This window comes from Rousettus aegyptiacus, unplaced genomic scaffold, assembly GCF_014176215.1.
Source record: "Rousettus aegyptiacus isolate mRouAeg1 unplaced genomic scaffold, mRouAeg1.p scaffold_m13_p_14, whole genome shotgun sequence".
In the NCBI taxonomy this organism is placed as follows: domain Eukaryota; kingdom Metazoa; phylum Chordata; class Mammalia; order Chiroptera; family Pteropodidae; genus Rousettus; species Rousettus aegyptiacus.
The window spans coordinates 34,626,369-34,647,288 of record NW_023416289.1 but is presented as its reverse complement, the minus strand read 5'-3'; the positions used below and the strand labels follow the sequence as shown (position 1 = coordinate 34,647,288).

The 20,920-nt window shown below is 38.7% G+C and overlaps 1 protein-coding gene across 9 annotated transcripts; it reads right to left on the bottom strand.

Annotated features, from left to right (window-relative positions):
• Positions 1-595: 595 nt before the first annotated feature.
• ZNF583 (zinc finger protein 583) lies at positions 596-20,910 on the bottom strand. Of its 9 annotated transcripts, none has more exons than XM_036232260.1 (5): positions 16,198-20,910; positions 15,426-15,526; positions 10,028-10,154; positions 9,634-9,732; positions 596-5,028 (listed from the first exon to the last, which is right to left on the bottom strand). In XM_036232260.1, exons 2-5 carry the CDS (start codon positions 15,432-15,434, stop codon positions 3,551-3,553), a joined length of 1,713 nt encoding a protein of 570 aa, XP_036088153.1. In that variant the 5' UTR covers positions 15,435-15,526; positions 16,198-20,910; the 3' UTR covers positions 596-3,550. The 9 variants fall into 9 exon arrangements, with proteins under 9 accessions (XP_036088153.1, XP_036088154.1, XP_016009658.1 ...); XM_036232261.1 differs by having other exon boundaries at positions 16,950-20,910; XM_016154172.2 differs by having other exon boundaries at positions 15,426-20,910.
• Between the last annotated feature and the right edge of the window lie 10 nt (positions 20,911-20,920).

The window sequence follows — 20,920 nt, the reverse complement described above, 5'->3', positions numbered from 1 at the left end:
GGTAAGGGTTACTGGGATCTCCATGTGCATGGGAAGGGCTGGTGAGTCAATGACAGATTCTCCAAACTCTGAAAAGGTTTCACCTCAAGCCTCCAACTCTCACTCTAATTGCCCCAGTTCTCTATAATTATTTCCTTTTTTTCTAATTTTATTTAAAATTTTAAAAAGTTAGACACTTACACAATCCATGAATTGACCTCTCTGATTACTCTAGTACCTGTCAGGCACTATACAGGGTGAGAATATATTATTACATTCCTGTTTAAAACTTCATATATTACTGATAAATATTAAATCCCTTCTTGAACAGAATATCCAATCACAGTCTGCTCCCCCAGAAGAAACAGTTATCAGTCATATGTGTCTGTTCAGAACTTTTTCTAAGCATTTGAATACTTATATATCGAAATATATTTTAAATATATAATTCTGTGTGTATTCTGTGAGATTTGCCTTTTCAATAAACATATTTTTGTCAAGTCCATATAAATACTCAGTCTATTCTTTTTAACTGATGGTAGTGTTTCTCATCTTGCCTTTATAATGTAAGTTGAGATTGTTCCCAGTGTTTCACATACTAACCACACCGCCCTCCATAGGGGCTGTAGTGAATATTTAAAAATATTTGCCTCCAAAGTGACATTGATGAGAATACTCATTTTTCCACACCACTGCTAAGTTTTGATGTTATATTATTTAAATTTGCATCTCTAAATAAGAGCAAGGTTAAACAGGGGCTGTGTTTACAGGCTGTAAGTATTCCTTCTTTGTCCATTTTTATATTGTTTAGTTGTCCTTATTGATTTAAAGGTATTTTTACATCTCTTCCTCTGTATTATATTAAAATATTTTCTTCTTTTGTTATCTTTTTTGTTAAAAGCATAATTTTTGATATCTTCATTAATCTTTTATGGCTTTTGTTATTGTTTTAGAAAGAGATGTCCAACATCAAAGTCGTAAACACATCCTACTATGCTGATACTTTTACTTATTTACATTTAGGATTTTCTACTGGAAGTCATTTATGTGCATGGTGTACAGTAAGGATCCCATTCAGTGTACTTACAGGAGAGAGGATGGAGTGGGGAGGCTGTTGGCAGGGGGTACTAACATAATTTCCACATAGAAATGCATGTAACAGTCCTGTCATCTTGTGTCCTTAGTACATGAGCCTCTATAAGCCAGCCAATCTTCTCTAGGGATCCTCTGGCCAAATGGGCTCCCATGACTGCATTTCCTACTATGCCAACATTTCGGGTAGCAGCTTCCTGTGCTACAGTTCATGAATGAACACTCTTCTCCCTCTTAGCTTTTCACAAAATTTAGCCCTTTTATCCACTGATAACCTCTTTTCTTTTTTATCTGTTTACTGAGATATGAAAGGAAGGTACACTTGTGTGCAGTTTGTTAACTGCAAAAAAAAATTGGTTTTCCCAATGAAAGTTCTGATACTGACAAATTACCTTGAAAAGGCTGTACAAATCCATACTCTCTCACATCAGTACACAGAAATCTCTCCTTTCATGTGCTTTCTTAATGTAAATTTTACTAGTCTGACACTAGAAAATGGATAGTTCATTGGTTTAACTTGTAGTTCTTTGATTCTAGTGAAATTTGGTACTCACGTATGTTCACCAGTCACCAGTTGCCTCTTCATGCCCTTTGCCCATGAGGGGAGAAGTGTTCTTTTCTAAGTAGTTTATAGCAGCACTTCTATGTCAAGGACATGAATTTCATAGGTTATATATGTTGTAATGATTTTCTCTAATTCTGATGTTTAGAAACCTTTGTTTACACTATCTCTGACTATATAAAAGCTTAATAAAATTCTTAATCAAACCTGGAATCTTTGTGTGTGTGGCTTCTGAAGCTTGTTTAGAAAGGCTCCTCTCAACTCTATAATTATAAGGTATGTTACAATGTACTTTAATCACTCCGTTTCACATTTGGATAAGAATGAAGGGATTGTTTTTGCACAGAACAGTCAATTTTATCAATACTGTTAAGCCACTGGCATGAGATATCAACTTTATTTTGTATTTTGTGTATATCTCTATGAATGTATATGTATATGTTTACACACAATTTTTTGAGCCTTAAGAAAGTCTTAGGACTTTGTTATGTGCCTACTAACATCTGTAGAATACCAAGTCTTCCCTTACAGAAGGTTAAATGCCTATTCAAATGTTTTTTCATCATCCATTAAACTTTCATCATTTTCTTTGTACCTGTACTCATATGGGAGTTGGTTATTGCATTGATTGAGTACTCCAAGCCATCAGGAAATAATATAAAGTGTAAAATAAGTCAGATGTACAGAAACAGGAAGTGGTTTAAACTGTAGAGAACTGGAAAACACATGCCCACCTAAAAGGACTCAGATTCACTTTGCATACCAAATCAAACATGTTGTGGGGCAGCCAGTTTATGAGTACTGACTTAACAAGTTTTGGTTTCTTTTCCTCTCTAGTTTTAGAACTATAACTTAGAAATCTAACAGCTTTCTATTTTAAATGACACAGATCTAATAAAATTCACCCACCTGGAATTAGGAGCAGGGGTCAAATTTACACTTTTCTAGTCTTCTTTGGTTATTGATCTTTTCAAGTGTGTGTGTTTTTTTCTTAATTAAATCTACTTTGAATGTAAATGAGGTATACATCTCTGCCACTTCTACTTATCACCAATTAAAAAAATCTGGCTGCTAAGAACCATTGAATATCTAATGAAGTTAATTTCCTTAGCAACAAAGTCATATTTCTATATGTTCATGCTGAAATAGAAGCCACTGTTTTATTGTACATTATCATGGACTCTAGTATCAGTCCTGTATTAGATGCCCTTGTCACCCATGTTTGGTACAATGACTGCTGTTTCTGAGTAAAAACCTTTACAACCGCTGGAGTCTTGACCTGCTGCTTTTGTTATTTTTCACCTGGTCATTGCTGAGATGATCAGGTCTCTGTTGTGTACCACAGTATCTTTATTTTGCATTAATGTTTATTGAGTGATTACTTTATGCTAGGCACTCTGCTGAGCAATTTACATGCATTAGCTCATTTAATGCTCATTAACTTTCGAGGTAGTACCATTATTATTCCTATAATAGAAATAAAACTGAAGCTACAAAAGACAAAATGTTTCCCTAAAATTAGAGGGGCGAAATACGGAAGAGCAAGGATGAAAACCCAGACCTATATGATACCAGAATGAGTTCTTAATTCTGGATAAGTATCCAAAGAATGAGATGGATATCGACAGGAGGAAGGTAGACTAGAACAAGGTAGTGGAAAGTCTTTTAAGCTTTTTTTGAAAAATGTGTGCTTCAACCTAAGAACTATGGGATGCCATTTGAGGGGTTTTAATGAGAGAGGAGTGATATCAGACTTTTTAAATATAAGTTTGTCTGCAATGTGGACAACTGATGAAGTGGTAAATGCAGAACAACCATTTAGAAAGCTATTTCCATAGTCCATGCCAAATAGATAATTAGGTAGTGAGTGCAGATGATAGAATGGAACTGACTGAAGGAGTGAAATTCAAGGCATATTTAGGAGATAAAACCTACAGGTCTTGACAATTGACTGGACATGGAGGGTGAAGGAGAGGAAAGACTCAAGAATGACTCCATAGTATGAATTCTCTCATGATGAGCCAGGTGTGCACGCTGCCTAAAAGATTTCCTGCAGTCCTTACATTCATAGGGTCTCTCTCCAGTATGAATTCTTTGATGTAGAGTAAGAGATCCACTATAGCTAAAGGCTTTCCCACAAATGTTACATTCATAAGGTTTTTCTCCAGTATGAATTCGCTGATGTTGAGCAAGGCCTGCATTCTGGCTAAATGTTTTCCTACATTCCTTACACACATAAGGTTTTTCTCCAGTATGACTTCGCTGATGTTGTGCAAGTGATGAACTATTACTAAAGGCCTTCCCACATTGAATACATTCATAGGGTTTCTCTCCAGTATGAACTCTCTGATGTTGATCAAGGTATGCAATCTGGCTGAAGGCTTTCCTACACACTTTACATTCATAAGGTTTCTCTCCAGTATGAACTCTCTGATGTTGAGCGAGGTGTGCGTACTGGCTGAAGGCTTTCCTACATTCCTTACATTCATAGGGTCTCTCTCCAGTATGAATTCTCTGGTGTACGATTAGGTAACCACGGTGGCTAAAGGCTTTCTCACACACATTACATACATAAGGTTTCTCTCCGGTATGAATTCTTTGATGCTGGGCAAGAAATGAACCATTACTAAAGGCCTTTCCACATTCAATACATTCAAACGGTCTCTCTCCAGTATGGACTCTCTGATGCTGAGTCAGGTGTGCAATCTGACTGAAGGCTTTTTTACATTCTTTACACTGATAAGGTTTCTCTCCAGTATGAACTCTCTGATGTTGAGCAAGGTGTGCATTTTGGCTGAAGGCTTTCCTACATTCTTTACATTCGTAGGGTTTCTCCCCAGTGTGTATTCTCTTATGTTGAGCTAGATTCGCACTTTGACTGAAGGTTTTCCCACATTCAACACATGCGTAGGGTTTCTCCCCAGTATGAATTCTCTGATGAAGAGTAAGAGATGAACTCTGGTTGAAGACTTTCTCACATTCGTTACACTTTAAAAGTTTCTTTTCTACATAGATTTTCTTATGTTTCATTTCAACAGATTTTTTTTGGTAACTTCTCTTTTGTGGCTCTTGCTTATGTATGCTTTCTTTGGTGGGAAAACTCTGTTTTATGGCAAATATTGCATCTCGATGGAAGGTTTGCCAAGATTTAGTATATTTATTACTTTGATCTTTAGGGAGGATTTCTCGATGAGTGATGATCAACTGATTAGGATGAACCTCATGACTTCCCAGCTGTTTCTTAAACCAGTCCTCATTTTTAGAGTCTTCTCTCAAAAGGGGGCAGTCAAGGCTATAACTAAGATGGCTTCTTCCCAATATCACAACTTTGGATGATTTTTCATAAATAACTTGCTTTGATGAAAATTCCTTGTTTTTAAATGCATACTCCCAATCTAAAAGATATGAAAGGAAAAAAGTCTTGTGTTTATGCAGTAGAACAGAAAAATTTTTTAAATAAATATTGAATGAAATACATAAGAGTTTAAATGCAATTTAAAAAGTGTGAGATTATAAAGAACGAGAACTCAAGATTAAGAATATAAATTAATCACACATAGCCAGTAAGGTAACTAACAGAAAAATTAAAAATCAAAGGGGTTATCTAAAACCACAACCATCATTTTATATCTATATCAATATAGGTTTCCAAACACTCTTCCTCTCTTGCCTCAAGTTATCCTGATTCAAAATAAGTTCATTACCTTTAGAAAAACCAATTTTATAATGTTAATATGACTAAAAAACCTCCATAAGATCCCCAGACCCAAAGACACACCAAGCACTATTAGTTGCCTTAGACTGTACATGAAACTCTATGGTTAAACTTTTGTAGTCTCAAAAAGGTCTCCCTGAATATCATTTTCTATGAGATGTATTTCAACCAAATGTAAATTTTCAATTGATCACTGAAACTAAGATGCCTTCATCTAAAAGTAATTTTACATCAAATTGCTTGATTTTATTAACCTACCACAGGACTTACTTCACCTTCCCCTTTTCATTCCTAAATCAAATTACCCATTCTCAAGATTTTTCAATGGTTTCTCACCACAGTTAAAATGAAACCAAAATTTTTATCTTGGTTCACAAAAATAATGTAGTACATGAACATAAAGGTAAAACCTTTAATAACAATAGCAAATCAAATCCAGGAAAATGAAAGCAATATCTTGATCGATATAGTTTATCCCAGGAATGCAAGGTTGGTTTAATATGTGAAAATCAATGTCACTCATTGAGTACATCAGATCAAAAATGAAAAACCATATGATCGTTTTATTAGATGTAGAAAGAATATTTTCACTAAATTCAACACCTATTGATAAAAATTCTCAGCAACCAGGAATAGAAAGGAACTTTCTCAAACTAATAAAGGGCATCCAAGAAAAACCTATAACATCAACTTATTGGTGAAGACTGAATACATTTCCCCTTAAGATCAAGAACAATGCAAGTATATCTGCTCTTACCAATTCTATTCAACATTGTACAGGAGGCCTTAGCTATTTCAGTAAGTCAAGAAAATAAAGGCATAAGGATCAGAAAGGAAGAAATAAAATGATTGAAAAATAACAAGATTGTCTATACAGAAAATACTTAGGAACTACAAAACAACTATTAGAACTAAATGATCAAGCAATGTTATAAGTTATAAAGTTAACATGAAAATAAACTTACATTTTTGCTTACTAGCAGTAAACAACTGGAAAATGGAATTTTTAAGAATTCTGTTTTATAATAGCACACTAAAAAAACTGTAAAAGATTTAGGAAAAAAACATTTTTTTAGATATAAAAGACCATTACACTGAATACTACAGAATACTGCTAAGAGAAATTAAAGAAGACAGTAGGAAATGGCTAAATAAACCATACTCAAGATGAGGAAAACTCAATTTTGTTAGGATGTTGGTTCTCCTCAGACTGATGTTTAGATTCATCATAACCCCCATCAAAATTCCAGCAAAATTTTTAGGAAGAAATTTCCAACTTCATTCTAAAATGTATATGGAAATGCAAATCATCTAAAGTAGTCAAAAATGATGTTAAAGCTACAGATATCAAGACAATATGGTACTGGTGAAAGGAAAGACATATAGACCAATGGAGCAGAATGGATTCAGAATTGGTCCCATGTATTTATGGTCAACTGATTGTCAACAAAGGTATCAACAAGGCAATTTAAAGTGGAAAGGAAAGTCTTTCCAAAAAATGGTACTGGAGCAACTGAATTATCCAAATGGGAATAAAATGAACCTCAACCTTTATTTCACACAAGACACAAAAATTAGCTCAATGGATCATATATCAAAATGTAAAAGCTAAAACTATAAAATTCCTAGGAGAAAACATAAGAAAAGCTTTGTGACCTGGTAGTAGCAATAGTTTTTTTTTAGATATGGCAGAAGAAGTACCATCCGATCTACAAAAATTGAAAACTTTGAATGTTCAAAACATAGCAGTAAAAAAACAAAAATACAAGCACAATTGGCATACAGAGATCCCAATACGTATAAATGACGAAGGACTTGTATTAACACTATCTAAAGAGCTTTTACAACTCAATAAGAAGAAAAACAACCTAATAAAACGTGCAAAATATTTGAACAGACACTTCACAAAAGATATATGAATGGCCAATAAGTACATGAAAAGATGTTCAACATTATTAATCATCAGATAAATGCATATTAAAACCACAATAAGATACCACAACACAACCATTAGAATAAATAGAATTAAAAATACTGACAATACCAAGATTTGGTGAGGATGTGGAACAGCTGAAACTCTCATAACTGGTAGGAATGAAAATGGTATAGTCACCTTGGAAAACTAATAGTTTCTTAAAAAGTTAAACATTCCTATCACATAACTCAGTTTTTCCACTTTTAGATATTTACCCAAGAGAAATGAAAACATGTCCACACAAAGTCCAGCTTTGTAGTGATTTTATGATAGCCCCAAACTGGAAACAACCCAAATGTTCATCAACAGATGAATGGAAAGACACAATGTGGAATATCTATACAAGGACAACTACACTCAGCAGTAAAAGGAGTAAACTATTCACACAATATGGATGAATTTCAAAATTATGATTTTATGAAGTAAGCCAGACATAACAGAACATGTATTGTGTGATTCCATTTAGTTTAGATGCTAAAATGAATCTAAAATGATCAGATTATAGTGTTTGGAGCTGGGAATGGTGAACGTTGGACTACAAAAAGGCATGATCATACGGTGTGACAAGATGTATGTCTTGATTGTGGTGACAGTTTTGTAGCTGTAAAGAAGTGTTAGAACTCATCATGTTTCATAATTTGTATAGAGGCAATTTGTTTAAATAATTCCTTAATGAAATTATTTTAAAAATTATAGATGGAAATAAGAAATGTCAGTGAAAACACACTTAAATAACATAACATAATAAAACTCATGATATGTAACAAGCTCTTTACCCTGAAAATAGAGACTACACTTTGAAACTTATGGAGCATTTACAAAAACTAAATATATGTTAGGCTACACAAAGTCCTCAAATGTTAGAAAATAGAATTAGTACTAATTACTATTGGATCAAATATGATAAAACAATTTGGTCAAAATACAGTAAAACCAGAAAACTTTATTTTAAGCAACTCTTGTGTAAAAGTGAAAATTTTAAAAGTAGTTTATCTATGGAACAACAATAACAAAAACACTAAACATCAGATTCAATGGAAGATAGCTGAAGCTATATTCAGAGGAAAGTTCATAGCCCTTAATAATTAGTAAATAAAAGAGAATGAAATGAATAGGTTAAACTTTCATTTCAGCAAGATAGTGAACAAAATTAACCTCAGAAAATTAGAAGGGAAGAATTAGTAAAGAAAAAAGCAGAAACCAGAGAATTAGAGAAGAATGGTAACACTAATAGATAAATCCTTAAGTTGGATTTAAAAATAAAAAAGTTGATTAAAGAACAGCAACCTAATAAATAATTTAAAAAAGAAAAGTATACATAATAAGAAATTAAAATTGGAAACTACTATGGCTATAAAAGAAATAAAAAAATTATAAGAGATTATTTTGCTCAGATTCACAGAAATAAATCAGATAACCTAAATGAAAAGGATAATTATCTAGAAAAATTAAAGTTTAGAAAATTTAACCCAAAACAGAAACTGTAGAGAAGCCATTTAACAGAGAGGGCATTGAGAAAGTTATCAAAGCTCACTTCTCTACAGAGGCCCCAGTCCAGGCTTTATCTCTCACACTCTTATTCTCATTCAATTCATGTTAACATCTCTAAATCGCTTTTTTTCTTAGCCTGTCTCCCTCCAATGGCATGTTGCATTTCTTCACTTGGAAATATCCCTAGCTCATAAAAATAAGTCTCTTGTTAAAAAAAAAAAAAAAAAGTCTCTTATGTCCCAAGCCAAATTCAACTTTTTCCCTCCCAACCTTTTCTTCTGACTTGTTTCTATTTAAATGGTATCACCTTCTAGTTACCCACACTTGAAAATAACAACAGCAAATGCTTTCTTTTTTCATTGATGGTTTATAAACCTCTGAATAATCCCAAGAATTTAGCAGAATGATTTCTCAAAGTAGAAACTCAGTGAATCTTGGTAAAAAACTGTATAAAGAAGTGAATCAATCTTTCAATCTAAAAGGAATAAGTGACTGAAAGGAAAAAATAGGCATTGTTTTGTCTGGATGTTTTTAATGTGATGGAGCAGCTTGTGCAAAACAAAAGCAAGGACAAGGAGACAATGACATTCGGGCCGGAGAACAGGAAAAGGTTATCCGAGAAGATACCTTAACGTGTGAAAGAACATATACAGAAGAATAAGTTGGGGAGGTCATGTAAGGACACCTCAGTGTTTCCTCCCAGGCCTAGAGCCTTTAAGAAAAGTGACCCAGGAAACCTCAGTTACGAGCTGGAATCTGTCAGAATGGCTGAGCTTTTCTTTACAATGGCTTCCACCTTCCTAGTTCTCTCTCACTCACCATAGCATTTGCCTCTTGACCCCTCCTTCTTCACCATCCAAGGCTCCTTTCCTTGCTCCAGTAATGAGATCACATCTGGCTTAGAAACTGAAACTCCTGCTTTTAAGAAATAAAAGGGGAGTTAGCCAGGCCCATCAATCAGATTAAGCTCCCTGGTTACCACCAGAAAAGTAAAGGGCATCACTGGTGGGAGCTGAAGAAGAGGAAGTGTGCTGAAGAATAAGGAAGAAGAAGCTGTAGGAATAGTTTAATGAAGCTGCCAGTTCTATAAAACTCAGCCTATTTGGGGGTAAGCACAAAAAAGAGAAACTGAATGAAGTACATCAGAGGCTTCCCAAATATCACATTGGAAAGCAGCCCTAAGTGCAGGTTCTGGCCTACAGGGAGTCCTTACCCAGCGACTCCAGGTTCCTGTAGTTCTCTAGCATCACACGCCTGTACAGGTCCCTCTGGGCAGGGTTCAGCCGTGCCCACTCCTCCTGAGAGAAATCCACAGCCACGTCCCCAAATGTTACCAAATCCTGAAAGGACATAAACATGTTATTGTTCAACGAGTGGTATTACCCTCACAGGGGCATAGTTTGAAGAGTTAAATTATCTATACTTTTGGAGAGAAATACTGCATATAGCAAAATTTTCTGGCAGTATCTTAGGTTCTGTGCAACATATGTGGAGTAATTGCTGGACAACTTCTGTCATTAGTCTTGATGTCACCATGGTATGCATAATTTCCGAGAGTCCCTATGGAGAAAAAATAACATACCACAAAATGGGCAATAACAATACTGTTAACAATCAAGTGTAAGTAATAGCTTATTCATACTGAATGCTAAAACATTTCTCAATCTGGAGAATCAGGATAGACTGGGCCAGTGAAAGCAAGCTTTGAGGAGGAGCAAGGACATGAGTTAAGCCTTCCAAGACATATGTGGTCTAAACCAGCAATTTTCCAATGAAATCTGGAATGTTCCAGATTTATTGATAGAATACTTATAATATTGATCTTCTGTAGTTAAATATATATGTAATAAAAATAGTAAACAAATTTTATAGTGATTTTGCAAAACTACACCTTAAGCAAATGTATGCCATAACAGAGAACCTCAGGGGCAGCAAAGGATTACCCAACAGTTCCTGAGGACCCCATTAAGTTTCAAAGACAGCTGGTAACTTACCATGCTACCTAAGAGACAAAATAATAGTCATTTTAAGCACTATTGATGGAATTAAATAGTGACTCTTTCCTATGTGATCATGAAGTACATCAAAAAATACCTACAGCTCTCACTGGAGGAACATATGCAATTGTGCATATCTAATGAGTGAGAATGTTTTTTAAATGTTACAGTACAGCTCTCCCATACTATTACCATATGTTGAATTAAGGGTTCTTGTAATATGGAAAAAGACTTAGTTTGCTCCCTAAAAACTAAAAATGGGTATTCCTCCAAACGAGATGACTGCTCCAGACTTAGCAAGGTCTGTTGCATGGTCTGGCATATGCTTGTCAGGTTTGGCATGTCTCAGAGCAATGCCACTTAAGCTGTGCTGACAGACTGATGGCACTCAGTGGTACCCACCCAAACAGCTGAATGGACTTGTCAGATATTGAAATAGCACCACACAGGTTGGTAAACAGCTGTTGCCCTGAGCCCTGCCAGTGACCATCCCAGATCCCCACTTAGTCCAGCATGGCAGCAGCCTCCAGGACCCAAGCTGGAGGAAGTTCTGGTGTGTCTCCTGGCCTGAGTAGTTGTCAAATACGAACGTCACTCTTGTTCCTACTGTGACTCTGTAGAGCTTCTACTGGAGATGTATTTCACAAAAACATTTTTAATGGAAACAATAAGTCAATGTATGACTCACTAGTGCCTGAGTGATAGACAAAAATGTTAAGTAGGCTACAAAGGAAGCAAAAGTATGACTCCAAGAAGCATCAGTTACACACATCAGCTTCTACCTCACATGCTTCTGTCTCTGAAACACTTTGTCACACAGTGAGATCTGGAACAGGAGTAAAAGCTTCAAGGAAGAAAGGGAATGTGAAGTCATGTATGAAAGGATGAATGTTGACCTACACAGGCTGGGCACCGTAAGATATAAGCTCTATTAAAACTCAGAGTTTTGATACAAACTCTTTAATGTTCCACACGTAATGTCTTCTGTAGACAGGTGAGGCAAGTTTTGCCAGATAAAGTTCTTAAAAGACATTTTTTAGCTGCACACCCAAATGACTGGATTCCAAGTGTCGACTGACATTGTTTCCTCAGCCAATGAGATTTGAATACCTTTCAAATATTTTTATATTTTGATGTGCTAAAACAAATTTCATACAATTTTGTCATCATTAAGAGAAATTATAAAATAATATTCAATATTTCTACCTTCAGTGAATTCACACCCCCCTTTTTAAGTTAAAGAATTGGGTCGCCCTACCTCCTAAGACCAATAAAAATTTACAGTTAGTATATATTTGTTCAAATGTTTCCTTATACAGGCAAGTCTATGATTATCCATGCATATTTAATTACTTATAACATCACCTTTGTTGGATGGATAATATTACATGGTATAAATATGCCACATCATATTTTCAGTTATATGAATCTCAGTTTTTCCACTATAATGATGCAAAGGCCTGTAATTATTTTCTTAAATTTCTAGAAGTTTTTCTCTCCATGTAGACTAGAATTTCCCAGACTTACTTAACCTCAGAAAAAATGTTCAATTACACTATTTTGATCCAGCAAGAATAGGAGCGAATGAAAAATAATTCAGGGTGGGAATAGAGTGTGGACCTGCACGCAAAGAAATACTAATGGGTTCTTCAGGTAGAAGAAAAATGGAAGGAAATGGAAGCACAGAAACACAGGAAGAAATTAGGAGTCCCAAGACAGTAACTATAAACCATACATAATATATCTACTAATAATATCTTGGAGTTAAGCCACGGTAGTGGTCTTAACTTGTTGAGAGGACTAACTCTCAATTGGTGAGAGTACTAACTATAAGAGGAAGATTACAGAAGGAAGAAAGAGGATTACTACATAATGAGTAATGGATACATATTATCCTAAAAGAATAATAAAAATAATGTATAGTTAACAAGATAATAATAATAAAGACCTGATTTATCCAAAAGAAGGCCAAAAAGGAGAAATACAGGAACAAAGAACAGATGGGATTATGCAGAAAACAAACTGCAATATGGTAGACTTAAACACAAATATATCAGTAATTACATTAAATGAAAATGTTCTCAATACTAATTAAGAGACCAAGCTTATCAGACTGGATTTTCAAAACCATCATTTTGAGGGGAAACACGGGATCGTGAGAAGTACATAGGGTCACTTGAGTGACCAGTGAGCACAGGGTGAAGAAAACAAAACAAAACAAAACACCCCAACTATATACTGTTTACAGGAGGATACGTTAAAGATAAAATCTTTAGAGGCAGAGGTTCTCAAAAAGTGTGCGTTAAAGTCGTTCTGGGACTCAGTAAAAATGTGGTTTCCTGGGCCTCACCACCAGAGACCATGAATGAGGTCTGGGGTGGGGTCCCAGAAGCAGCATTCGGGCTGATGGGCTCTATCTATTCTACAAATCACACCCTCTGCCTTCCCCTTCTTCCACTGACAATTCAGTGGCAGGAGAAGAGTGGCAGGAGAGGAGTGGTAGATGGCTCTTACCTCCCTTTGTCTCCATTCCTTTGTTCATTCATATATTTGGCAAATATTTACTGAATGCCTACTATTACACTGTTGGGAATACAGAAGTGGACAAAATATAGTCCCCGCCCATGTGGACTTAATATTTTAACAGAGGACAAAGACATTAAATATAAGGTCATACAGTGCCAGATAGTATTAAACGTTATGACAAAGAAACAAGGTAATGTGATTGAGAGTGATGGGGGTGTTTATTTTAGGAAAGACAGATGATCAAGATTAACTTAAATGAAGAAGTAAAGTTTGAACAACAATCTCAATTATAAGTGAGACAGCAAGCCAATCCGATATCCAGGGGTAGAGAAGTACAGAAGAGGGAGGAGCAAACGCAAAAGTTCACAGACTGGAAAGAACTTGGTAAGTTTGAGGAACAGCAAGAGGACAAGTGTAAGTGAAGCAGAGAAATATAAAGAGTTGTAGAAAGTGAGGTCTGGGGTAGCCAAGAGCAGGCTCATGTAGGGCCTTAGAGGCCATGATAAGCACACGGGATTGCATTCCAAGTTGGATGGGAAGCTAATGAAGCTTCTAGGCAAAGGTCACATTGTCCATCATTTTCTACCACCTTCTTCAAACCATCACTCACCATCGTCTATATTACTGACTGTAGACATATAATACAACTTCCTACAACTGACACAGTCACTAACTAGTGATGTGCATGTCACGTTCCTTTTTTGGCCTCTTGTTCCTCATCTGTAAAAGGAGAAGTTTGGAAAAGATCGCCTACAGTTTTCTTCCTGGTTTTATCATTTTGTAAGCCTAGAGCCAAAAGAAGGCCAAAATACACTGGCTACTGACCACATGTGGCTATTCAAATTTAAATCAGTTAACATTAAAATCCAGTTCCTCACACTAGTACATGCAAGCTCCACAGCCACGTGTGGATAGTGGCTATTGTACTGGAAAGTGCAGATGTAGGTATTTCTATCAACTATCACAGAAGTTCTATTGGATAGTGCTGTTCTAGTTGATTTCTGGTTCTGGCTCATCTTCCTCTTTACAACCATTCTCTATTTTCATCCAACAGTTTGTATGGTTTTATTTTTTATATTTAACCTACAGAATGTATTTAACCTTAACATACAAGGAAGACATTTTTTCCTAAAAAATCTATTCCTCCATTGATTTAAAATACATCATTATCATATAATAAACTCCATGAAGACAAAGACAGTCTATTTTTATTTACCTCAGTATTGCCAGCACTTAGTATACAGTAACTCTTAGGAACCGTACATTTAATGAATGAGTAAATATTTTCCATTCTTATTTCAACTTGTATTTGCTTCTGGACATTATATGCCGATCTTTTAATTTGTTTCTTCTGGCTGCCATTCCACACTATTTACTGTTTTCCTATGGATGGATGTAGCCATTTTAATATGTACTCCCTTCAATTATTCAAGTACTCCTATTTTCCTTTTTTAAAAAATTTCCTGTTATTTTTCCATATTAATCCCATTAATCTTAACTGGTTGACCCAGAATATACTAGCTGTAGCCTACTACTTAAGACATTCCTAAAACAGAGCCTCATTACACCCATGGAATCCTATTTCTCAAAACCTGAAAACATCTTTGCCCCAGCTAACCCACAGTTTAATACTTAAGACCCAACACATCCCACTCCTCAAAGTCACTTTGAGCAGGAGACCTTGTCATGTACAATGACTGAGATTGCACCAACAGCCCTCATTTTGCCTTCCTCTCAAACCCAGGTCTGTGGAAAAGCTCTAAGGTAGTGGTCACATTTGAACATACACTTGACCTCAGAGAATCCCTACAATGAAGGGTCTCACATCCTACCCAGAAGTGCATTTCCGCCTCTTGAGAGCTCCTAACAGAACACCTAACCCATAGGAAGTGCTAAACTATTTCTTGAATGAACATGAAAATGCTGGCTTTGGGGGACCTCCTTTTACTGGACTAGAGTACATGAGGACAAGGTCACTAATGAATGGGACTTTGTTAGGCTGGGGAGTTTCAGAAGAAAAGCAAAACCTTCATAGAAAACCTGAAAATTAAGGCATTCCAGGGAAGAGAGAAAAAAAGTCTTCCTTACCTCAGACATGGCTTAAGGAATTTAAGAATTGATGACAGCTTTTCTGTCTGCCTCCTTCAGGCTCCTATCTGGGAGAAGGGCAGTGTCTGGAGAAAATAAAGCTGGAGGGGAGAAAGAAACCCTAAAATGTCAGTTCAGCCCATGCATCACCAGCCTGGAAAACCTTTCCTTCTCTTGATTTTGAAATATTTCGCCTTTCTACGAAGAGATAGGCTACAAAGTGAATGCTTCGGAGAAAACCTCTTTACAGAGAGTAGGCATCAGAGGGGTCATGTGGTTTGGAGGACACCCTGCTTCTGGTCCTGGTATATGACTAACTGCACCTGAAGACAAATCTCTTTTATGGGCAATTCCCTCATAAGAGACTTGGGAATGGGGAATTATGCATGAACAGTCACTGAAACTCCTAATCAAAGAGTGACTTTCCACTAAACCTCACAGCCTTGGAAAGTAAAGCAATTATCTCAGAAGCAGCAACTTAGTGGTAAGGGCTACTAGGTTTGGGGATCAAAATGCCTGTGCTCAAACACCCAATCCACCACTCATTAACCCTGTAACCTCCCTCCAGTTATGGAATCACTTCCAACCTTAGCTTCCTACATCGGTAAACAGTACCCACCCCCTATCAACTGCTAAGACTATCATGGCATGATCCACATAAAGCACTGAGCACAGTGCCTGGACATCCTCATGATAAATAAATCTCATTCAGCCATTTATTTTCAGAAATAGCACACAGTAGGTTTCTTCTTTTAGCTCTTCCATCACTCACTAGGAGAGGGGCTGGGAAGATGGAAAGATCTGCACTGGAGATGGTGAAGGTCCTGCTGCCCGGTCTTCTGCTGTGCAGGCCTGAGGCTGGGGCTCCTCTGTCTCTTCCTCTCCAGCTCTGCCCTCTCACTCGCTCCTTCCCTTCTCTGCTTAATCTCCATCTCTTCCTCTGCATCTCGGTCTTTCCCTTTCAACATGGTCACCAAACCCTGGAGCATACTGGCCTCCCTAAGCACCCGACGGCCTCACCTCGCACCAACGCACCAGTCTCTGCTGCCGGCAACTCCCCTGGCCGCCTGTGGACACGTCCCGAAGCTATACACTGCCCTCCCTTCACAGTGGGTCACACAAGGCCACTCTGGGTCCAATGTCACACATTGTGTCGAATTCCCTAACATTCTCATTCAGCCCTAAGGTCACACAATCTTATGCACATGACCACACAGTCACACAGTTGCACGCTCACTGTCGCAGACATAATCACATACGTTCTCACGTAGTCACACACATGGCCAAACTGTTCACACGTGGTCTCATAGTGTCACACACATTGTCAATCACACGGCCTCACGGTGACACAGTCTCACACACATGGTGACACCGTCTTACACTTTACACCCAATCGCACATGGGCCCACTTTGTTCACACGCGCAGTGACACGGTCTCACATACGATGACAGGCCACCTCACGCGCCGGCCCAGTGGCCCACCCGATCTAGAATTCTCATCAACTCCTCCCAGCGGGTCGGTACCTCCCTCCGTGCGGTCGGTCGGCGGAGGCCGGAAGCCCAGCGCCCCGCGGGCTGGGGCGGGGACTCGATCCAGAAAGAGTCTGATCCGCGGATTCACAAAGGGGCCGCCGCGCTCGGGCGGGCAGCGAGCATCAGCCGCAGTGCCCGCCGGGAAATGGAGTTCGAGGCCCGGCGCAGCGCATCCTGGGACTGCTAGCAAGGCTTACCTAGATGCTTCCGGCCACCTCCCTCTAGGTTGTCTTTGCCGCGATACCAAATCCCCTGGCCTTCCGAACCCTCTCAGGCCGGCCGACCCTTGCTGCTCTACCGAGTTCCGCACAGGCCTGGGCGCGGGTGGAGGGGGGAAGGCTCAGAACACGATTCGCACGCGCAGGGGTTGGGCCCGCGTTTCTGGTCACCTTAGGGATTCAGCGCCTACTGTGTGCCAAGCACCGTTGTGGGCGCTGGGAACACAACTGTGAACACTCAGAAATATCCCCCTGCAGGTACCTGACATTCAATTGTCGGAGAAATTCAACAGAAAAGAAAAAAACTACTGATGCATATTCGGAAGTGATACGTGTATAAAGAAAAACGGCAGTTTATAGATCGTTCTTTCAGCTCTTCAGTCTTTCAGTTCCCATCGAACCTATCTTTGAAAATATTTTATAAACTATCTCTAGCCCTATCTCCAAGTCATGTCTGAACTTTTCCGAAATTGCGTTACATGCTTCAATGCTTCAGGTAACTTGTCTCACCAAAGTAACCAATGACTAAAAGCATTACAGATGGGAATTTTTACATTGAGGAAATAAAAAATGCAAATATATTCACAAAGATATTAATTGAAGCTCTGTTTATAGTAATAAAGTGTTGATATAAACAATGGCTACAAGTACAATGATAAAACAACAGTATTCTATCGGGTCGAAACTGTACAACTTATAAAAGAATGACTATGATGAAAAGCCATGTGTGAAAATACTGTTGTTTTTTTTTTAAAGAAGAAAGCTGTTATAATTGCACTAAGACTGTAGTATTGGAAAACTTCCTGTGTGTAAGTTTAAACATTATTAACTGGCTAGGTTTTTTTTACAGCCTTTTCCACGTTTCATAAATGAAGATTGGGCATCTTTAGCCTGAAGATTTGTGGTAACATTTTCCATTTTCAGCCATTATCTCTTAAGCTCCTTCTGTTGGCAGAACCCTCTACAAGGCTTGGTAATAGTCACTAAGTAAATCAAAATTTACATATGATCAATTCAAATCAACAATCAGCACACAGATGTCAGCCCAGCATATATAAATTTATTGTAATAATCTAATTACATAATCCTGAGTAGTAAAGAAAGACAGGATCTCTTTATTTTGCCCTCAGTAGTCATAATGAAGATGCAATGTGTTTGTTTTTTTTTTTCATGGGTTAGTAGTGGTGCAAATTTAAGTCTGTAATCTATAGAGTTAATTTTTGTAAGAAGTGTAAGGTCAAAGTTCTCGGGGGTTGGGGGGTGATAGGAATGTCTAATGGCTTCAGCACTGTTTGTTGAAAAGGGTATTCTTCCTCCATTAAATTGCCTTTGTACCTTTGTCAAAAATTAGTTCAGATACCTGAAAAGAACTTGTATCCAAAATATGTAAAGAAAACTTGCAAGTGGCTAAGAAAAGTGGGCGACAATTCTCCAAAGATGCACAAAAAGGTGCTCAGTGTTGTCAGTCCTCAATGACTCTATCCATCTGATGCAAATATTTCCTAATTTAAAATTCTAGCCCAGACTTTCCCCCTAAAATTACCTCCATATTTCTACTCATATATCTAACAGACATTTCAAATCAAATGCCCTTTCTTACCTCCACAAATGTTCTCCTCTCTGGGTCTTCCTACCCCAGTAAATGTTCTTCCAGTTATTTGGCTCAAAATCCCCTGGAGTTATCCTTGACGACTCCTCTTTCTCATGCTACTTCACCCAGGAAAGCAGATCCTATCCGCTCCACCTTTTAAATATCTATAAAGAATCCAATCCCTTCTCACCTCCTGCTCTGGTACCATCCTATTCCTAGATTTGGCCTGAGACGGACATTCGGTGGCAGAGGGAGAGGACTGGCTCGGAGCCAAAGTCACTTCTGATAAATGCAGTTCAGTTCCATGACTCAGGACAGAAAGAAAATGCAGCCCAGTTTATTTGCCTGAGATATGAGTCTGGTTGGGTCATGCTGGTTGGTTGACCATAAATGACCCATTGTCCTTACTCAAGGACCTAAGGTTCCTCGCCTCATTACGGCTTTGTGGTCCGGCTCAAAGTTGTTCCCAGTTAGGTTATCCAGCTGCCTGACACTCAGCCTCAGGAAGCCCGGCCAACCCACCCTATGGGAGTGACCAGAAGGCCTGATATTAATTCCATCCTCTGTAGTCATTTCTTGTAAGTGTCCTGCCTAGCACAACCCTGCCACGGCTCAGTGACCTTCTTTCTCTTCTGGGCACCTTTGTACGCTATCTCCTCCAAGTTCTAGCCTAGAGTCCAGACTCTCTGTTTCCATGAGGCCTCATGGGCACTGTGATGTCATGAAGCAAATGTTGTCTGTCTCTGAAGATGCTTTCTCCAAGGTTCCACATTGGTTCATCCACCATTCAGAAGATCGAGGTAGCATTTCCTCCACCCGCAGGTACTGAGGTCTTGTTTGGTGGAAATACCAACTCCTCTTCCACACTCTGCCCCGCAAATTCCAGTCACTTTGGTCTCCCCAAACTGCGCTATTAGTGCCGACTTAGCAAACTGGTGCTCTGACTCCGCTCCTTCTCCCTGCTGAGGTCTGGAATATGCCTTCAGACAGGAAGCCACTGCAACTGCAGAATCAAAGTCTTGCAATACTAGTTGGCCGATGTCTGAAAGGACTTGTTTCTTAAAGGTATCTAGTTTTATTTTGTTTCAAGTGGGATGGCAAGTTTAGTACAATTACATCATCATAGCTTGAAGCAGGAATCCTCCCTGATGTTTTTTGAACATTTCTCTACTTTTTGGCTCAAAAATTGAATATTCAACTTGTCTGTTTCCAAAGGGAACTCTAGGCCTGGCTCCAGGACAAACTGTACCACCTTGGACGGGAATGGTTTCCTCATTCAGACACCAGGTATAACAGAGCCTGACCTATATCCAGGGCATCAGAGCCCTGACTACACGTGACCATCTGCCTCAGGATGTGAGACGACCAGACTTCTCACTCTTTCACGCAGCGAAGGTGAACGACCTGTGGCCGCAGGAGTTGGCCGAGAGATATCACCCCATAACAGGAAGCTCCTTGACATCTCCTTTAACACATTTCCCCACGCCCACCCCCACTCCGCCCACCACCGATTTTGCATTCTCCTTCAGAATCTACATTTATTTCAACATAGAGAAAAAATTTAAAATTAGTCACCAGATACACTCTTGGGATTTGTACTCCCTCCAAACCTTGTGGTAAAATTAACAGCTCCGCGGAAATGCTCATTTAATAGATGAGAACATTCTTCACGCAGTTGCACACAACCGTTGAACGGTCCCAGTCACACACTCAAGACCGAGACAGCACGTCACAAGAACCACAGCATGCACGGTCACAGCCACTCACACACTCATCCGCAATCAGACGATCGCACGTAGACAGCACAACCCACAAAAAAACCTTCACACTACCCATGCTCCAGAACAGGCGTCGTCGCGTCCCCGACAGCCCCACGCACGAACGTCCGGGTCCCGCCCACTCCTGAACAGCGCGAGACCTGGCCTTAAGGCTTGGCTACGGCCGTTACGCCTAGAAACTACGTTTCCCAGAAAAGACTTCGGCGCTGGCCCAGTCACAACGCAGCATCGGCGCGGCTTTGTGCGTCTGCGCCATCTTCCGGCTCCAGGAGGCAAGTCAGCCGGTACCGAGGAGGAAGCGCACCCGGGGTTGTGGGGGTCGCGGGCGCAGTGGCACCTGGACGCGAGGAGGCAGCGGGTAAGGAGTTCCTGAGC

Excerpts from the sequence above, each read along its gene's own strand:
- ZNF583 (XM_016154167.2), bottom strand. The coding sequence starts at position 10,172 with ATGTTTATGTCCTTTCAGGATTTGGTAACATTTGGGGACGTGGCTGTG. Across the intron at positions 9,733-10,027 it reads CAGGAACCTGGAGTCGCTGG|CAGGAGTTTCAGTTTCTAAG; the intron begins GTAAGGACTCCC and ends ATTTCTTAAAAG. Across the intron at positions 5,029-9,633 it reads GTCAAGAGGCAAATGCTATG|ATTGGGAGTATGCATTTAAA; the intron begins GTGAGTGAGAGA and ends CATATCTTTTAG.